Below are 17,147 nucleotides of genomic sequence, written 5' to 3'. Positions count from 1 at the left end.
TCTTGCCGACGTTTCGAACTAACTATAGTTCTTCATCAGGGCTACAATTAAAAACAAAAAACAATGAGAGACATGCCACAAGTAGTGAAAGGTCTAAAACACTAAAATATAACCACAACAAAGTGGATATATCTACACACCCAAGATTCTTAGTATATGTATCAACTTTGTTGTGGATATATTTTAGTGTTTTAGAACTTTCACTACTTTTGGCGTGTCTCTCATTGTGTTTTGTTCTTAATTGTATCCCCGATGAAGAACTATAGTTAGTTCGAAACGTCGGCAACATCTTGGTTTGCTGAGAAATAAAGTGGTCTACACACCCAAGATTCTTATTATATCATATATATAACAGTGGACAAAGAAGTTTGTGTTTGTAAAAATAATATTTGTTCGAAGACAAATTGATTTGTTTACATTTCGATGAACAATAATTGTCAGATATATGTCATTTTATTGTCACCTTATATTTAAGGAGCGTTCGGCCAGTAGACTCTATAAGCACTTTTTGTTCCGTGTCGTTCGGGCTCGAAGTTTCAGAACAAAAAGTGTCAATAGATGTCGTTCGTTCTAGACGGAGTGGAGTTTTCGTAATCAACTCTATGAGCCCCAGCTCCCAAGGTGGGGCGCGAAAGGAGTTTGTGTAGAAGTAGGGTTATGAAACGAGACAAACCATAAAAAAACAACTTATAAACAAACTATTCATAAAACTGTAGAATTTCCGTTTAATCCACACTAAGAATTATCTATTCATCTATTCATCTATTCATTTTCGAACAAATTGCATTCAAATTTAAATTTTTCCCATGATTTTTGTAGTTGACATTCGTTCATTCAGAAATTGCCAATTTGTACAAGCTCCATTAGCCCTAGCTGATCTGTGATAAAACTCTAGTTCTACTCGCTCTGTACCGGTGTTTACTGGCCGAACGTAGTCTTAGTGCCTCGATCATAGAAATACCAAACGATAATGGCTGACATGATTATGCCTGTAAAAGGTGTTGGATTAAGATTAAGATTTAATGGAGGCCTGTTTAACCTGAAGCGCCGCAGAGCAAAAACCCGTACAAAGTTTATCACGGAACTTCAATATGCAGACGACTGCGCACTTATTGGTAGCAGCTCACAGGATCTACAGATAATGTTGGATACCTATAAACATATATACGCAGCTTTAGTCCTCAGACTCAATATTGACAAAACCAAAATACTGGTAAGTCCGCCAGAAAGCCTTCAAACAGATATCAGCCTGGAGGATGAAACTCAGTTCGGCATCACGGGCATTCTGGAAGCTAAAACACAGAGTGTTCCAAAATCACGACCTCAATCTGAAGACCAAGACAGCTTTTTACAAAGTAGTGGTCTTCCCAACGCTTCTTTACGGAAGCGAAAGCTGGTCGCTCTACAGGCGACATATTAAACAGCTTGAACAAACGCCACAACCTCATCTAGAAAAATAATGCACATCAGATGGTTCTACAAAGTTTCAAATGCGGAAGTCTTGCAGCGCATGAGTTGTATAACAATTGAGACTCAAGTAACGAGGGTCCGACTCAGATGGAGCGGCCACATTCTGAGGGTGCAAGCATCCCCAAAATAGCTCTGTATGACGAATTCACAGAGAGAGCTCGGAAACCCTGCTCCGGATGTTCTTATAGATGCATTTTCCTTTATCAGAGAAATGCCAGTAAGTGGGCTTCTGCTCCCTTCCCTACGAGTGTGTTGGCTTCCCTCGTTTCCTTCGATTCCAGAATGACCTGGAACCCAGACTAAAGAGACCTTGTTGTTTTTGCCTATTGACCTTAAAATCCACTCAAAATATTAAGATATTCTCTAGTAACTCCTTCAGGCATTTGGTTTCCAGAATGACATCACTGAGACTGAATATACTGAAAAAGAAGCAATTAAAAATCATTGAACAGACGTATGTACTTCGTTTATAATTTCCTGATGGCTATGATGCTCATAGCTGGATTATCACTCTGAAACTATTCGTTATCGATCAGTAAATCAAGCACTGACACCTTTATAGAGCTTTGTGAAACCCGGAATTAAGCTTTCGAAAAACAATTTTTTTCCTAGTCTATCAATTGGAAGGAATCAGAGCAGACCGGCAACATTCCCCGAGAAAATAGAAGCTATTCATACCACCTTTAACATCCATTTGAATTCCGGATTACGGCGAATGTATGTATGTACATACCTAGAGATATACACCTAACGGAGACCAGCGAATCAAGGTATAAATATCACCGGACGTCTCAAAGGAGGTGAACTGAAATTTAACCTTTACCGACGTAAATTACTATCTCAATGTACTTATAATTTTCCCTGCTTCTGCTACGAATATTCCTAGGAAATATATTATTAGCTTTTATGAATAGATATGCAATTTATAGCTCGTAAAAATACCTTGGGCGAAAGTAGCCAAAGAATTTAATGGGGAGCACGGCGCGCTGGTTTACCGTGGATGAATAATCGTAAATTTTTGAGGTTTCAACTTGTCTGAGATCCGGCGGTATTTTGATTAAAATATTTCGACGAGCGGATGTGGAATCCCTATGATTTCGGTTGTTTTGATTAAAAGACCAGACGGTTTTTTTTGCGTGGGCTACTACTTCAAAGTGAAGAAATACAGGGTCCTTGTAAATAATTCTTACATCGCATTACTTCCTCTTTCAGAGGATTTAGGCAGAACTGCGAGAAAGATATGTTAAGAAAATGAACGAATGGAGCCAAAGGAAACTGATGTAATTTATAACTTTGAAGACAAAGCCAACAGCATATATTCGAAAAACTAAATGCATAACTTCTTATCTGGTGATGGATGATGAGTTTCTTCAGCCAAGGGGACTGAATTATACTTGCTAATTGTTAATCGATAATTATTGTTTCTTGATATTTGTAATTCTCCTAAAGCTAGATCAACATAATCCTAGATCTCTCTAAATGTCATTCAGAGAATCTTTTGGTTTCTACTGAACATACGACAAAACTGTAATTCCGTTATCCAGAACATTTCACTGTATTTTGACGGTTTCGCTATGAAAGGACCATTTATTATATTATTTTTTGTTAAATTGATGCTGACTCTTGATGGACTAACTCCGGGTTTTATAACGCTTGATCGGGAAATCAACGCTTGATTGACGAATAGACGTCAATTTGTTTTCAATCGATAATTCAGTCATGATCATTCAGAATATCATTCTTGTATGAAATTATGATGTTCATACGTCCATTCAATTATTCTCAATTGCTACTTCTTCAATACATTCACAAATGAAAAGGTTTCAGTGATTTTGTTTTAGAAATCGAGTGACTGTCAAATCGTTGATCGGACAATCAAAGTTTTATGAAACCCGCTGTAAGTCGGTCAGTAGATCTCTCGAGGGTGGTTCTAATTATTTTATCATGAACTTGATTACACTATCCATTATTTAAAATGAGATTGAAGCAATCTTCATCTGTTATTTGTGAAATCAGTATGGGCGCAGAATGTGAGGTGGTGTAAGGACCTGTTGATGTTGTTGTTGCGATGTGTGATACGTGTAATTTAATTTTGTGCGTGGAAAGTCATCCTTGTATTTGAGACACTTCCTTGGAGTAGTACCACGATAGAAAGAACTATCCTCTCTCTGTCTCTCTCTCTCTCCCTGATTCTGTTTAAAAAATTAATAGGATGAATCTAGGGTTTACATTTGCGTTTGTTTTTATAAATAACTAATAGTGGTGCAATGAGTAGCAGTTCGTCATCCATAACGACATTGCTCAAAGATGAACACCGCTAGAAGCAGACCACGAGTCTGGTCTGGTGGCATTGTTGAGACATTTGTGAGGTAATTTAGATTCCCCTTGGGTCCCCTTATACCTATATAAGCCCTTGACACCTAGAAAAATGAAATTCACAATGAAAAATCAACCCATAAGATCGAGAAACTTAAAAGAAGAAGAATTATTTTCATAAGAGAAGGATTCATTGGATTCATTCGTCACAAAAAGTATCTCCTTTGGTCGATGTCCCCCTATAATCCCTTGATTGCTATGAGTTATTTTCCGCATTTCCCACGACCACCAGGCTAACCATCTGCTCCCAGCAATTATGATGCATTACCCCATTATGGATAAATAATAATAATAAACCCATGTTGTCGGCCATTCCAGATATTTTAACGATTCCTCTTGATATAATGGATTTGAGAGGGAAATAACGGTCAAGAAACCTGGTCCTCGTTCTTATTAGCCATCTCCGGTGGTGTTGCCAACGTTGTCGAATCAGCGGAGTGGAAAGAATTTCACTTTTTCCATTGCCTAGACGAGCGTCACAGGAAATGTGACTAAAACAGTAAAGCCGATCGGTCACCTCGAACGGAGAAGATTGGCTCCAAGCCATCATATCGGCGCAAACTTCTAAATTTATGGGAGTGGGAGTAATTGGTGTATGAGGGTTTTTCAGGAAGAGCAAGATGCTCAAAGCTATCTCGAATCAATCGTGTATATAGAGGAAAAAATTTTGATCCTGATTTGCACAGCCGCCCCAATAAACCATCAACAAGTTTTGAGTTCTGCAATAGATAGAATTCTATAATTTCTTCACTCCAAAATTGTTTTTTATAAATTGTTTAAAACATGCCTTTTTCTTAGGGTTGTAATAGATGAAAGAACATTCTATGTTGATTTATTTTTGTAACTGTAATTTTTTTTCAGATAATATATCACCATTTGAAGGAGTTTGCGGTAACACTAATCACCCATAAAATGTCTATGTCATTAACCTCAAAATACATAAAAAAATTTGAATTCAATAAGTTCGGCCATTTCATCCCTGCAATAAAAAAAAAACAATAAATGACCGAATCATTCTTACAAACAAGAGGTCTATCCATTTTTGGCACCAAAAATAAGTGTTAAAATTCAATAAAAAATCAACCACCCTCCATCACTCGTAGAGTGAATAACAAACTCCTGAATGATAGATAAAAAATTGCATAATTTCAAATGAATTGACCTGTTCGATCATTATTTTACAAAATTTTAAATACCTACCAAAGATACCAACATTGTACATTACTCTTCTCTCACTCTTTATGTCAAGAGCTTGAGATACTTATTTTCCTAAACGAAAGCTTTAAATTGGTCTCATCCTTTACTGTCCGCACCTTGTACAATCGAACCTCATCCCAAGAGCACCTTCCAAGATAATTAGCTGGGCGTACCCTGCAGACAGAGAGCTTTTTGTCGTAAGGCTATCCGTCAATTCTGTCAAGTGCAGGATGAAGTCGTTATGTCTGTCAAATTTGACTGCACCCCCTCGTAGGTGGCGGGTTGCGAAGGGTTGAAAGAGTAATTAGACTGAAGTGTGGAACAATGGTTGGCAGCATCTTCAGAAGGTTTCCAGACACTCTAATTGTTTGCTACTGAGAATGCAAGGACTAGTTAGTGTATTATGAATCTTTTGTCGAATTTGGAGATTTTTTGTGAAGGATTACTGTGCCAGAATTGACATGGAAAGTACGAGATCTAAAAACATAAATAGTGTTAACGGAAAGGAATAAAATCCTGTTGAAATATACGAGTATGTATTGATATCTAGTTAGCCTAGACCAGTTCCATGGATAAAAAAAATATTGCGTCACCATAGCAACGAACAATAACTCATTAGAAGTGTCAGGGTAAAGTTTGAGGTCCAAAAAGTAAACCAGAGTTACGCAATAAATTAAAATAAAGAATATGTCCACCGAAATTGTGAAAATCGAAAAATTGTATCGAGCCATCATCAAGTAACTGTATTTAAAAGGGTTAAGAGGTAAGCAGATTTACGAAGATATGCTCAATACCCTTGGTGATCAATGTCCTTCGTATGCGACCGTGAAAAATTGGTAAATTTTCCATTGAAGATGATGACCGATCGGGAAGGCCAGTTTCTGTGTCATTCCCCGAAAATATCAAAACAGTTCATGACATGATTTTATCAGACCGTCGAATTATGCTAAAACGGATATCTGGAGCACTGAATATTTCATACGAACGCGTTCATCATATAGTTCACATCAATTTGGTTACGAGGAAAATTGCCGCAAAATGGATCCCCAAATGTTTGAATGTTGACCAAAAGCGTGCAAGGGTAGAAGCATCGCGTTCGATCTGTGCACGATTTGAAAACGATGTAGACTTCTCAAACCGAATTGTTACTATGGATGAGACTTGGTTACATTTCTACGATCCAGAAACAAAGCAATGGCGAGACTCTGATTCTCCAAGACCTAAGAAGTTTCGTGTCCAAAAATCTGCTGGAAAAGTTCTTGCTTCAGTTTTTTGGGATTGCCATGGAGTAATCATGATTGAGTTTCTGGATAAGGGTAGAACAATAACCGGAGATCACTATTCGACCTTACTGACCACTGTACAGGAAAAAATTAAAGAGAAAAGACGCGGAAAGCTATCTAAAGGTGGTTTGTTTTTGCAGGACAACGCCTCAAATTCGTGATTTAGGGTTTGAATTACTAGAACACCCCCCTTATTCACCAGATTTGGCTGCATCGGACTATCATCTCTTTCCTCAACTGAAAAAAAGTTTAAAAGGTCGTAAATTTTCTTCCAACGAGGAGGTAATAAAAGCTGTGGAGGTCTGGTTTGCAGAGCAAGAAGAAACATTTTGTTTTGAAAGGTCTAGAGACGTCGCAGGTTCGCTGTACTAAATGTATCCAATTAAGAGAATATGTTGAGTTATAAAATATTTTGACGTTGAAATTTTATTTGGTTCTATACAAGGCTAAGAATTTTCCAATATATCCTGGTATTATGATTTCTATCTTATAGTAGCCTTGTATAGCCTGATATTCTACCACCGACAGAGCTTCCTGCCATCGATGCTTAATTAATTGATATGCAAATTAATGTCCCTAAGCGTATGCATGGCAAACGACAAGCTGAAATTAGTGGTCCATTCCATTCATCCAGTTAAGATGATATCCTCCGAACAGAATTTCTTGTGAACAAATTTACACTCACACCTATTATCATAATAACACTCGTGCTTATCACTACCAGATATAATCGGATAAGTTCTCTAATTGAAATTAACGGTTCTACAACCATCCGATCCAATTGAACCGCATCAGATCACCGTGTTCGATTTTTCCTTGTGAATGCGCCGCCTAAACTGCCAATGTACTACGGTTTCGCTCGTTTTTCCACGTTTATCTCCGCTAATAGTAATGAGCTTTGTAGAAACATCGTGTATGGTGGATTGATACGATAATTATATCCAATTAGCAAGTCGAGGGAGCTTCTTGTTCTGGATAAAACCGCATATGTGGTAGTTTCGATAATTTGCAATATGCAGAATGGAAGTAGAATGTGGAGTAGCTTCAGCATAGTGATTTCGAAGTTTTTTATTTGAGAAGTGGCTCGTTTTCATAATCTACAGTAGCATGTGTAATTGCGAGTCTCGAGGGTTTTTCAACAAAAACTACCATATTTCGTTCATAAAACAAAAAACCTCTTGAGCTTCAGAACTTATAATTACAGTATTGAACACCAAACTCATAAGCATTTTGACTGAGTTAAAAAAAAAACATTTGTAAAGATAGTAGTAGGTAGTGAAATATTACCTTCCCTCTCCTCAAAAAGCCATTGTGATTGCGAAAAAAAAAGTGGTAAAAAAACTCATCGTTGGTGAATATTATGTACCTAATTCAGTTCTATGGGGAGTAGATGTACAGGGTGGGCAAACTTCGACGTTTTAGCACTACAGTTTTTAAACCAGAGGAGATACACAAAATCTGATACCCCATTCTCGTTCTCTTTTTCTGAAAAACTAACAATAGTAGTAGTCATTTTTGGCCACTTTCTTTTGTTTTCGAGTTATAAGCAAAATGTGGAAAAATGGCGATATCGAAATAAATTTATATCTCCGCTAATATTGATGATAGAGCTCTGAAATTGAAACATTATACAGGCACTTTTTTACGTAGAATCCAGTGGCGTGCTCGCCTTTTTAGCAGGATTTTTAATTACGAAGCTATGACCCAAAGTTATGTTTTTTTAAATGGGAACACTTGTTTTCTGTGCAATTTTTTGAAAGCTTAATTTTTACTGATTTCAAAAATATATAACATCATATGGTTTGTATCAATATAAATAATAGAAAATGCTCAAAAACCTTTTTTCTCAATATTTCTATGGTTTCAACTTTTGATGAGCATAGAAAAATATAGCATCGTATGATTACCAGTGTCTCTTTCTATAAGTCCTTTCATTATTATGAAAATTTATGAAATATATCTTGATTCAAATTTTGTGAAAATTGGTAAAAAGCATAGAAAGAATGACATTGCCGGAAGGAGACTGCTTTTGTTATAGGAAACTCTATTTTTCTGTGCTCGTCAAAAGTTGAAACCATAGAAATATTGGGAAAAAGTGTTTTTGACCATTTTCTATTATTTATATTAATACAAACCATATGATGTTATATATTTTTGAAATCAGTAAAAATTAAGATTTCAAAAAATTGCACAGAAAACTAGTGTTCCCATTTAAAAAAACATAACTTTGGGTCATAGCTTCGTAATTAAAAATCCTGCTAAAAAGGCGAGCACGCCACTGGATTCTACGTAAAAAAGTGCCTGTATAATGTTTCAATTTCAGAGCTCTATCGTCAATATCAGGCCCGGATCTAGGGGGGGGCAAGCGGGGCGCTTGCCCCGGGCGCCAGCTCAAGGGGGCGCCAAAATCAACCAGAGGTTAAAATTTCTTTACTTTTGATTTTCTCGGAAAAAATTAATTTCCTAGTGCTAAAATGGAAAGTGTAGAATGGAAACATGATAAACCATTCACTTGGGTGAAATAGGTTGAAAGATCTGATATGTTCACACTGCGTCCAGCAGTAATTTCTTTGCCTGTCGACTCATCGCCTTCTCATCTGGAACTAAGGGCCAAAATTTCCGATTTTCTATAGACCATAACTTAAAAACTAATCCTTTCAGCATAATTCTATTTGCATATTCGTAATCTATGCCTTAGTAAAAACACCAATTTTGGTGGAAATCAGTAGGATTGAAATTTTTTCAAATTTTCCATAGATGTAGGTACCGAGTTTTTCACCATAATTTGAGCCCCCTCCTTAACTTTGTTACTAAGAGAGGTACAAAAAAATGTTTTATACAAAAGTTTAACGAAATTGAATGTTTTAAAATGTTTTCACAAAATGAAATATATACAGAGTGGGCGATTTTTTGAAGAATATTTTTGGTCTCCGATCAACTGTACACTAATTCGAGGGCGTAGAACACGAATATGCAAACAGATATTAAAAAAAAAATACTTTTTCAAGTTATGGTCGATGGAAAATCGGAAATTTTGGACCTTCGCGGAAAAATTCATAAAATCTGAACTGTTCGTGATAGATGAATGAAGTGTGGTTTTTTATATTCGCAAAGAACCAATTCATCACAAAAAAAACAGCATATGACTAGTGCCTTTTTTCTAGCTGCTACAGCTCTTCAAAGTTGACCAATATTTCCGAAATTTTGCACTAAAAGTAATTTATTCCTCAAAATACGGATCCTCCAAAAATCTATACTTCATTCAACTTTATTTTAGCAGTCGGTTGGCCATGGAAATTTCACACATTTCACTCTGTATAGTACGAAAATGTGGGGTTATGAAGCTTGTCAAAACATTTTTGGGTTTTAAATCAACGCTATGTTGCCCGTTCTACGTAAAAGTTTCTGATATTACGTATTTTATCGCAATGTCGAATCTCTTCGGAAAATATGTGACGAACGCTATTGAAGTTTATACAAACTGATTGAAGGCAAACCAAATTCAGTTATTTTGCATGGAAAATACAAGAGATCAGTATAATACCATAATATGCACTAGCTTGAGGAAAGTTAATGTTCGTTATCTTCTTTGGCTTACATCATTTGTAGATTTCAAAAATATTAACCCGAAGATGAAATGCATATGATGCAGTGGTTGGAAATGGGTATCTCCCGAAGGAATTAACAGATAATTACAAGAATGTTAAATTCTTCAACAAAAATCATCTTGGATTAATATATAAATAAAAGGAATTAAAGGAAGTTTCAAGTTAAGATGCAACTTCACCTTTGAACAAAAATTTCACATGAATAAACAAGTAACTGGGCAACTTGCGCGTATTTGTGGCTATTCATCTTAATAAATTGATGTAATTATAATAATTAGGTATTTATTAGTACTTTAAGACATTTACATTGTATAGGACAAGTCAAATGAAAAATAGAAAAATCCATTTTAGGGAACCTATTCTGCGATGACATTTATCGAAAATCTTGTAGTAAACTTTTCGGATTAATTTACTCAAACATAAAATTCTCAAATGCCACCACTTTTTTGGGTCTCCCAATAGAAGGAAATTCTTTGTCATCCTCTTCATTCACAATCTTTCCGATTGTGGAAATATTCAGCTGAAATATAAGTCGTTTGGATTCAGATGAAACATTATATAAATTCTCTTACATTCAATATGTTCGCTAGCGTCTGACGTATTATGGATTTTAGAATATCAGGGTATAATTATTATTTGAATGAGCGGACCTGAATTCTAAATAGCACTTCCTTAAACCCTGTCTCACTTTTCAATCGCTTTCGGCATTTTCGTAATGAAAATTGATATTAGTTGTGGCAACGGCGTTATGACATTAACGACATTTCATGAGTGCCAACCTAACTTCGTTCTAGTTACAAAAACTTGAGAAAATTATTTCATGGCCAACCGACTGCTAAAATAAATTTGAATGAAGTATAATTGCATATTCGTGATCTACGACATTGAATTAATATGTAAAATGATCCGGGTCGACATATGTAGCTGAAAAAATAAATTTTTGTTCGGAATAATTCCGTTCATGAAGCGCGGGTAAAAACGATAGACGAGGGCGGGTTGTAAACGATATTCTTGTAAATACAAACTTTTTTATTTTTCGAACGATTGCAACCCGAGTCATTTTTTTTATTAATTCGAGGTCGTAGATTACGAATATGTAATTTTTGGGAGTATTTTGGGAAAAGAATAACTTTTAAAGGAATAATGAGAAAAAATATGTTTTGATGGAACAATGGGAAAAAAATAAGAGTGATTTTTTTCCCAAAGTACTCATCTTAGGAAAAATCTAATTGCATAATCTATACGACCTCGAACTAGTGAAAAAAATAACTCGGGTTGAAAGCGATGACGAATATGCAATTAGATTTTTCCTACGAACCTTAGAAGGGGGGGGGCGCCATCATGAATTTTTGCCCCGGTCAGAAAAAATCGTAGATCCGGGCCTGGTCAATATTAGCGGAGATATAAATTTATTTCGATATCGCCATTTTTCTACTTTTTGCTTATAACTCGAAAACAAAAGAAAATGGCCAAAAATGACTACTACTATTGTTAGTTTCTCAGAAAAAGAGAACGAGAATGGTGTTGGGGTATCAGATTTTGTCTATCTCCTTTGGTTTAAAAGCTGTAGTGCTAAAACATCGAAATTTGCCCACCCTGTACAAGCATAATCAGTATAATCTCATAGATATTATAACCACCGTTAAATAAAAATTAATGTTGAAGTCGCTATTGTCTATATACACGGTGTCCTCGCCATGGGGCAGCGGTCGATAACTCTAATTCTATTAACTTTACAAAAAAGAGTTTGAAATAAAACTTTTTTTAAATGGCAACCCATATTTTTTTTCTGTCATTATTTAAAAATTTTTTGTTCGCTTTTAGTTGTTTCAAATTATGAACAGAAAAAGATATGGGTTGCCATTTGAAAAAATGAAGATTTTGACGAATTTCTGTTTTTCTAATGGATCTACGTTTTTGTGGACCCTTTATATAATATGGTTATTCACAAAGAAAATTTTTAGTGTAACATTTATTTACTAGACACAGTCTAAATTTGAATCAATTACATAGAATAGGGACGAAGCTATAGTCCTTTATGTAAGTACCTCAAACTGTCAATATATTAGTAAAAAGTCAAATTTCTCGAAAACCGTTGAGAATTTAGATTTAGTTATGTCATCAAACTTATATTCAAATTTAACAAGGAATTGAAAAATGTAAAAATATATAGGGTGTTCCATTTAAAATAACGAAGTTGATAGCTGTGCAGAAGAAACGAAACTGTTTGTATAGTTCTCAATAATTTTAGGAGATGCTCTACTTAAAAAGAGGAAAGTTTCATTTCAAACTCTTTTTTCTAAAGGTAATAGAATTAGAGTAATCGACCGCTGTCCCATGGCGCGGACACCCTGAATAAGGGGTATCTGAGAAGTTAGTTCATTTCAATTTTGATAAAAAATAGTTGTTAGTTGAGGTGATTATTTTATTGGTAGGTATATTAATTAACAACGACAATTCCATTACCAATGGCTTATCGATCGAGAATACAATATAACAGATATGTATGGAAGCAAAGTATAGAGCATTCTAATCAGAGAGTTAAAATAAGATTTCCTACCCAGATGGAGGATAATGAAACCAATTGCTGGAGCTAGGCTCCTCGTAACTGCCATGAATGTGTGAAAAGAGATACATATTTTGAAATCAAATAACTAAAATTAAGAAGGTCACCTTGAATTACAAACCAGCCGTGTATAATGCTGGTAGTACTGTCAAAAGGCCACAGTAATTTAATATCGTTTCGTCGAGGTATCAGTTGTGTTGCTTGACTAGGTCAAATGAGACTCATCATTTTCGACGAAATGGTATTTCTGTTGATACTGATGGTTGTTTACTTGTTCGATTCAGATCGTAACATTTTTTTTATATAAGCGAGGGTTATGAAGGAATGAATTTCTTATTTTTATATTTTTTCATACCTCTTATGATTTAACTTCAAGGAGTCGTTAATGGTCAGTTTCTGAAAACTCACTTTTTTGTATATGTGGTTGTTTCAATGCATTATGTCATATTCGTCGTTTATTTCAATGAAATTTATGTGATATAGAACAAGGATTCGAAACAGACCGAATTAAAAGATTCCCCCTACCTTCAAAAAGTTTCATGGTTCGCAAGGAGAACACGTGATAATTCACTTCATCTTCTGTTATCGAAAAGCTAGCTGTGTAATAAGTGTGAGAAGCAGCATAAAAAGCCGTTGTTCCGGCCGATAAAACTCCTTCTATCCACTCGAAACTAATAATTCCCGATAAGCGCTCTTAAAAAAAAATTAAAAGCCTATCGGGCCCGCTGGCGTTCCACGATCAACTCAAACTTTCCTTCAAGGGCATGAAATCCGGTGCGATCAGTTGGAAAAGCAGGAAATTTACCTGTTGGTCTTGATGAATAGTTGATACGGTGGTGCCCCTTAACCCATAAACCCATTCTCGGCGAGGAAAATTAGTTTTATGACTTATTAACCATGCATAAAGCCACTTTGTCGGCATCCAAATACCTCATATAAAAATGATGCATGCGAGGCTGTTTCTTTCACTGGCAGTTGGTTCTACAAAGCAGCCAGGGTGGTTAGAATGATGGAATCGTAAAATGCTCGTATGGTAATGAGGGATATACGATATTTTGTAGCATTATGTTCGTATTATTACGCTGTTGTTATATCCTCGACCATTATAGGTAGGTATTTCTCCAGCTGCACGATCCTTCAACATGGAAACGTGCATTCACCATATTGATAGCGAAAAATCAACTGAAAATGAATTGTTACCGCATGGAAGCATTGGTAGGATAATTGATTTTGAATTTCAACAGGCTGAAAGACTCGGTGGTTCCACATAGGCGGCAAAGCATACTAAATTAATTCTCATATCTTCTTCTAGAAGATTCCATACAATATACCTAATACTTTTTGGCAGATCCGGCAGTGTTAAACGGTGCTGCATTGCCCTGTAACCTCAAGATCTATTGTGTCCCTTATCAGAGCTGTTTTCGTCGCTATGTCATCTACAGCTCGCCGTTCTCACGAACTCCAATATCTAGAATTGCTTCAAGGAGGTTATATCCTCGCTTATGCAAGTTCCTGGTTCAAAGCAATTTTGCGTTTGTTAGAATGCATGTCGAGGCATTCTGTCACCAGGTGATCAGGAGTTTCATCCACCTCCTCACATAATCTGCACCCGTTAGTTTCTACTGAACCCATTTTCATTAGGTGCTTGCTGAGGAATCCAGTAAAGAGGTGTAGCATACTCTTGTTAAGAGACTTTTCAGATGTTTGGGTTCCCAAGGAACTTCTTGAAATGTTCTAGTCCCGGAAGATTCCTGCAGAGCAATTCTCTTATTTTTCGACTTTTGAGTCGAATATTATACTTCTATTATTTCATGGTGGTTGATTCGAAAGATTCATCCATTTCTTATGAATTTGTGTCCTCATTTTTCATTTCATAAAACTTTCAATAAACGAGAAAACTTCTTTTGGTTTCAGGACAAAAGTTTTTGAGGAATGTCAGACTCAGCAACCATGTACGACGCAACGCCACACAAGACTCAGGTCTATGGCCTTCTGTGTTCAACCTGGCAACTAAAGCTGTCATCAGCGTCAACGCCACGTGTGGAGAAGGTGGGCGCGAGGAGTTCTGCAGAATGGCCGAGGGGGCTAAAGGTAGATGCGGAATCTGCGATAACTTCAGCCCGGATAGCGGAAAGAGACACTCCATCCATTTCGCTATTGATGGTTCGAATAGGTGGTGGCAGAGTCCGGCATTGTTCTATGGCCCAGAGTTCGAGTACGTCACGATAACCATAGATCTGAAACAGGTAAGAGGATATAGAATTACATCGAAACTACCACTGTTGCCATATGGCATATAGTATCGAAATATGTTGGCGAAACTGGTGAGCAGTTCGCTAAAGGTAATTAAGCGAATTTTTATCGAGTAGTGGAGGTTGCGAAACTCGAGCGTTATAAAGATCTGGTGATAAATCCAGCTGTAATTGCATCTCAGTGTGATGTATAAATCACCTTCACGAGTTCAACTAACGACTTCAGGAACTGAAAATTTCTCTCGGAAATCTTACTCGACTGCTATCGTACTCAGACGGAGTAAAAAATTTAACTCATTACAAGAGCGATGTCCTGGAGTCCACTTAGTTCTTCGGTGACTGTTCCAGAGCTGATTGCATATTTTATGAAGAACGATTGTTCGAATTAACTTTGGAGAGATCCAAAATACGAAGAAATATTTTTTCAACATGTAACATTTTCGGTCTATCTGAATTTACTAATTTGGAAAAACATCAAATGACGTTAGTAGTAGTATTTATATATAACATACATAGTATAATCGAGCTCAAGCAAAATAGCCAGCCATATTTTGCAGAATTTCTTCGCCTTATATTAATATTGGTAAATAATATACCGATTCAATAATTTATATACAAGTGTGTTGAGAAGATCATGTGTTAAAAAGTTTTTACAAGCTAACTTAACATTCGGTGTTTTTAGTTCGAGGCCCTTAGACTGTACAGGATGTATTAAGTACTGGGGCTTTTTTACCAGAAGATAGAATTGGTCAAAATAAAGCGCTTCACCAAAAATCACTTTACAAAACATTCAAAATGTAGAGGTTGAAGAAAATTTTCAAGATAATTACTGAAATAGATCTGAATACGACCCTTAATCATTTTTGATCTGAAGTATCGCAAAGCGACAGGAAAAAACTTATCTCGTGATGACTCAATCAACCAAGAACTTTTCCAGCAGATTTTTGGACACGAAACTTCTTAGGTCTTGGAGAACCAGAGTGTCGCCATTCCATCGATTGTTGCTTTGTTTCTGGTTCGTAGAAATGTACCCAAGTCTCATCCATAGTTACAGTTCAGTTTAAGAATCGTTTTCAAATCGAGATCGAACGCGATGCTTCTACCCTTGCACGCTTCTGGTCAACATTAAAAAATTTGGGGATCCATTTTGCATCAATTTTTCCTCATGTCCAAATTAACGTGAACTATATGATGAACGCGTTCGTATGAAATATTCAGTGCTTCAGACATTCGTTCTAGCCCAATTCGACGGTCTGATAAAATCATATCATGAACTGCATCGATATTTTTGGACACTGACACAGAAACTGGCCGCGAGGATCGGTCATCATCTTCAATGGAAAATTTACCTCTTTTGAAGCTTGCAGTCCAATTTATCACGGTCGCATGCGAAGGACATTTATCACCAAGGGTATTAAGCTATTTATCTTCGTAAATCTGCTTACCTCTCCTTTTAAATACAGGTACTTGATGATGGCTCGATACTCCAATTTTTCGATTTCCACAATTTCGGTGGACATCTTCTTTATTTTAATTTACTGCGGAACTCTGGCTTACTTTTGTCACCTCAAACTTCACACTGACACCTGACACTTCCCAGGTGACATAAGGTCCTTTCGTTTGCATAAAAAGTGTAGCACTTTTCTTCACTCGATTTGATTTATACCAGTATAGAGGAAGTGTAGTTTATCTACACATCGTCAAAAGGAGATGTAGATAAAGTACACCTCCTCTACACTTGTGTAAATTCAATCAGCAAACGAATACTAAAATCGAGTGTAGAAAAGTGCTACACTTCTTATGCAAACGAAAGGACCTCATATCTCATAACAGTTACGAAGCAGAAATGAATCCCGCTCCTCTTTTTAAAGCAGATATTATTATTTTATTATACAGGGTTAGAACTTTAGAGGAAGACTACAGGGATATAGAAAACCGTTAGAAATACAGGGTAGCTTAAATTACGAAAAAGTTGCGTTATTCAATGATGAGTGGGTGGGTGTAAACAGTTCCCAAATATCTCTGATGGTTCCTGAGATATCTCGAAAAAACTGAAAATCAAGATTATCATTTTTTCTTAATAACTCATTTGTTTTTGGAGATAAATACACGAAATTAGTTGTGTAGTCATAATCCTATGTAGTGATTATACTGGTGTACTACTTTTCTGTAGTTTAAGCCACACTTTATTTTTAACGGTTTTCGATATTCCTATAGTCAGCCTCTGAATAGTTCTCAACCTGAATATTTTTTTATGCATGGAACTGGTCTAGGCTAACTAGATATCAATACATCCTCGTAAACAGTCGACCACACAATTATCCAGATGAGTTGTTAGACAGCTTAGCTCCAAACGCAAGATCATCGGTACTTCGCATTCCTAAATGCGAAAGTA

General features: G+C 36.2%; 1 protein-coding gene across 1 annotated transcript in view; it reads left to right on the top strand.

Moving 5' to 3' along the window:
* LOC123310875 (laminin subunit alpha-1) overlaps positions 1-17,147 on the top strand; it is a 301,873-nt gene that overhangs the window by 82,200 nt on the left and 202,526 nt on the right. The window contains exon 2 of the mRNA XM_044894560.1: positions 14,415-14,746. Within this exon, the coding sequence (XP_044750495.1) occupies positions 14,415-14,746 (332 nt within the window). The remainder of the gene's footprint in view (positions 1-14,414; positions 14,747-17,147) is intronic.

The sequence above is a fragment of the Coccinella septempunctata genome, chromosome 4 (assembly GCF_907165205.1).
Source record: "Coccinella septempunctata chromosome 4, icCocSept1.1, whole genome shotgun sequence".
Lineage (NCBI taxonomy): Eukaryota > Metazoa > Arthropoda > Insecta > Coleoptera > Coccinellidae > Coccinella > Coccinella septempunctata.
Note: the sequence above shows the minus strand (reverse complement) of the source record. Positions and strands in the feature narration are given on the sequence as shown.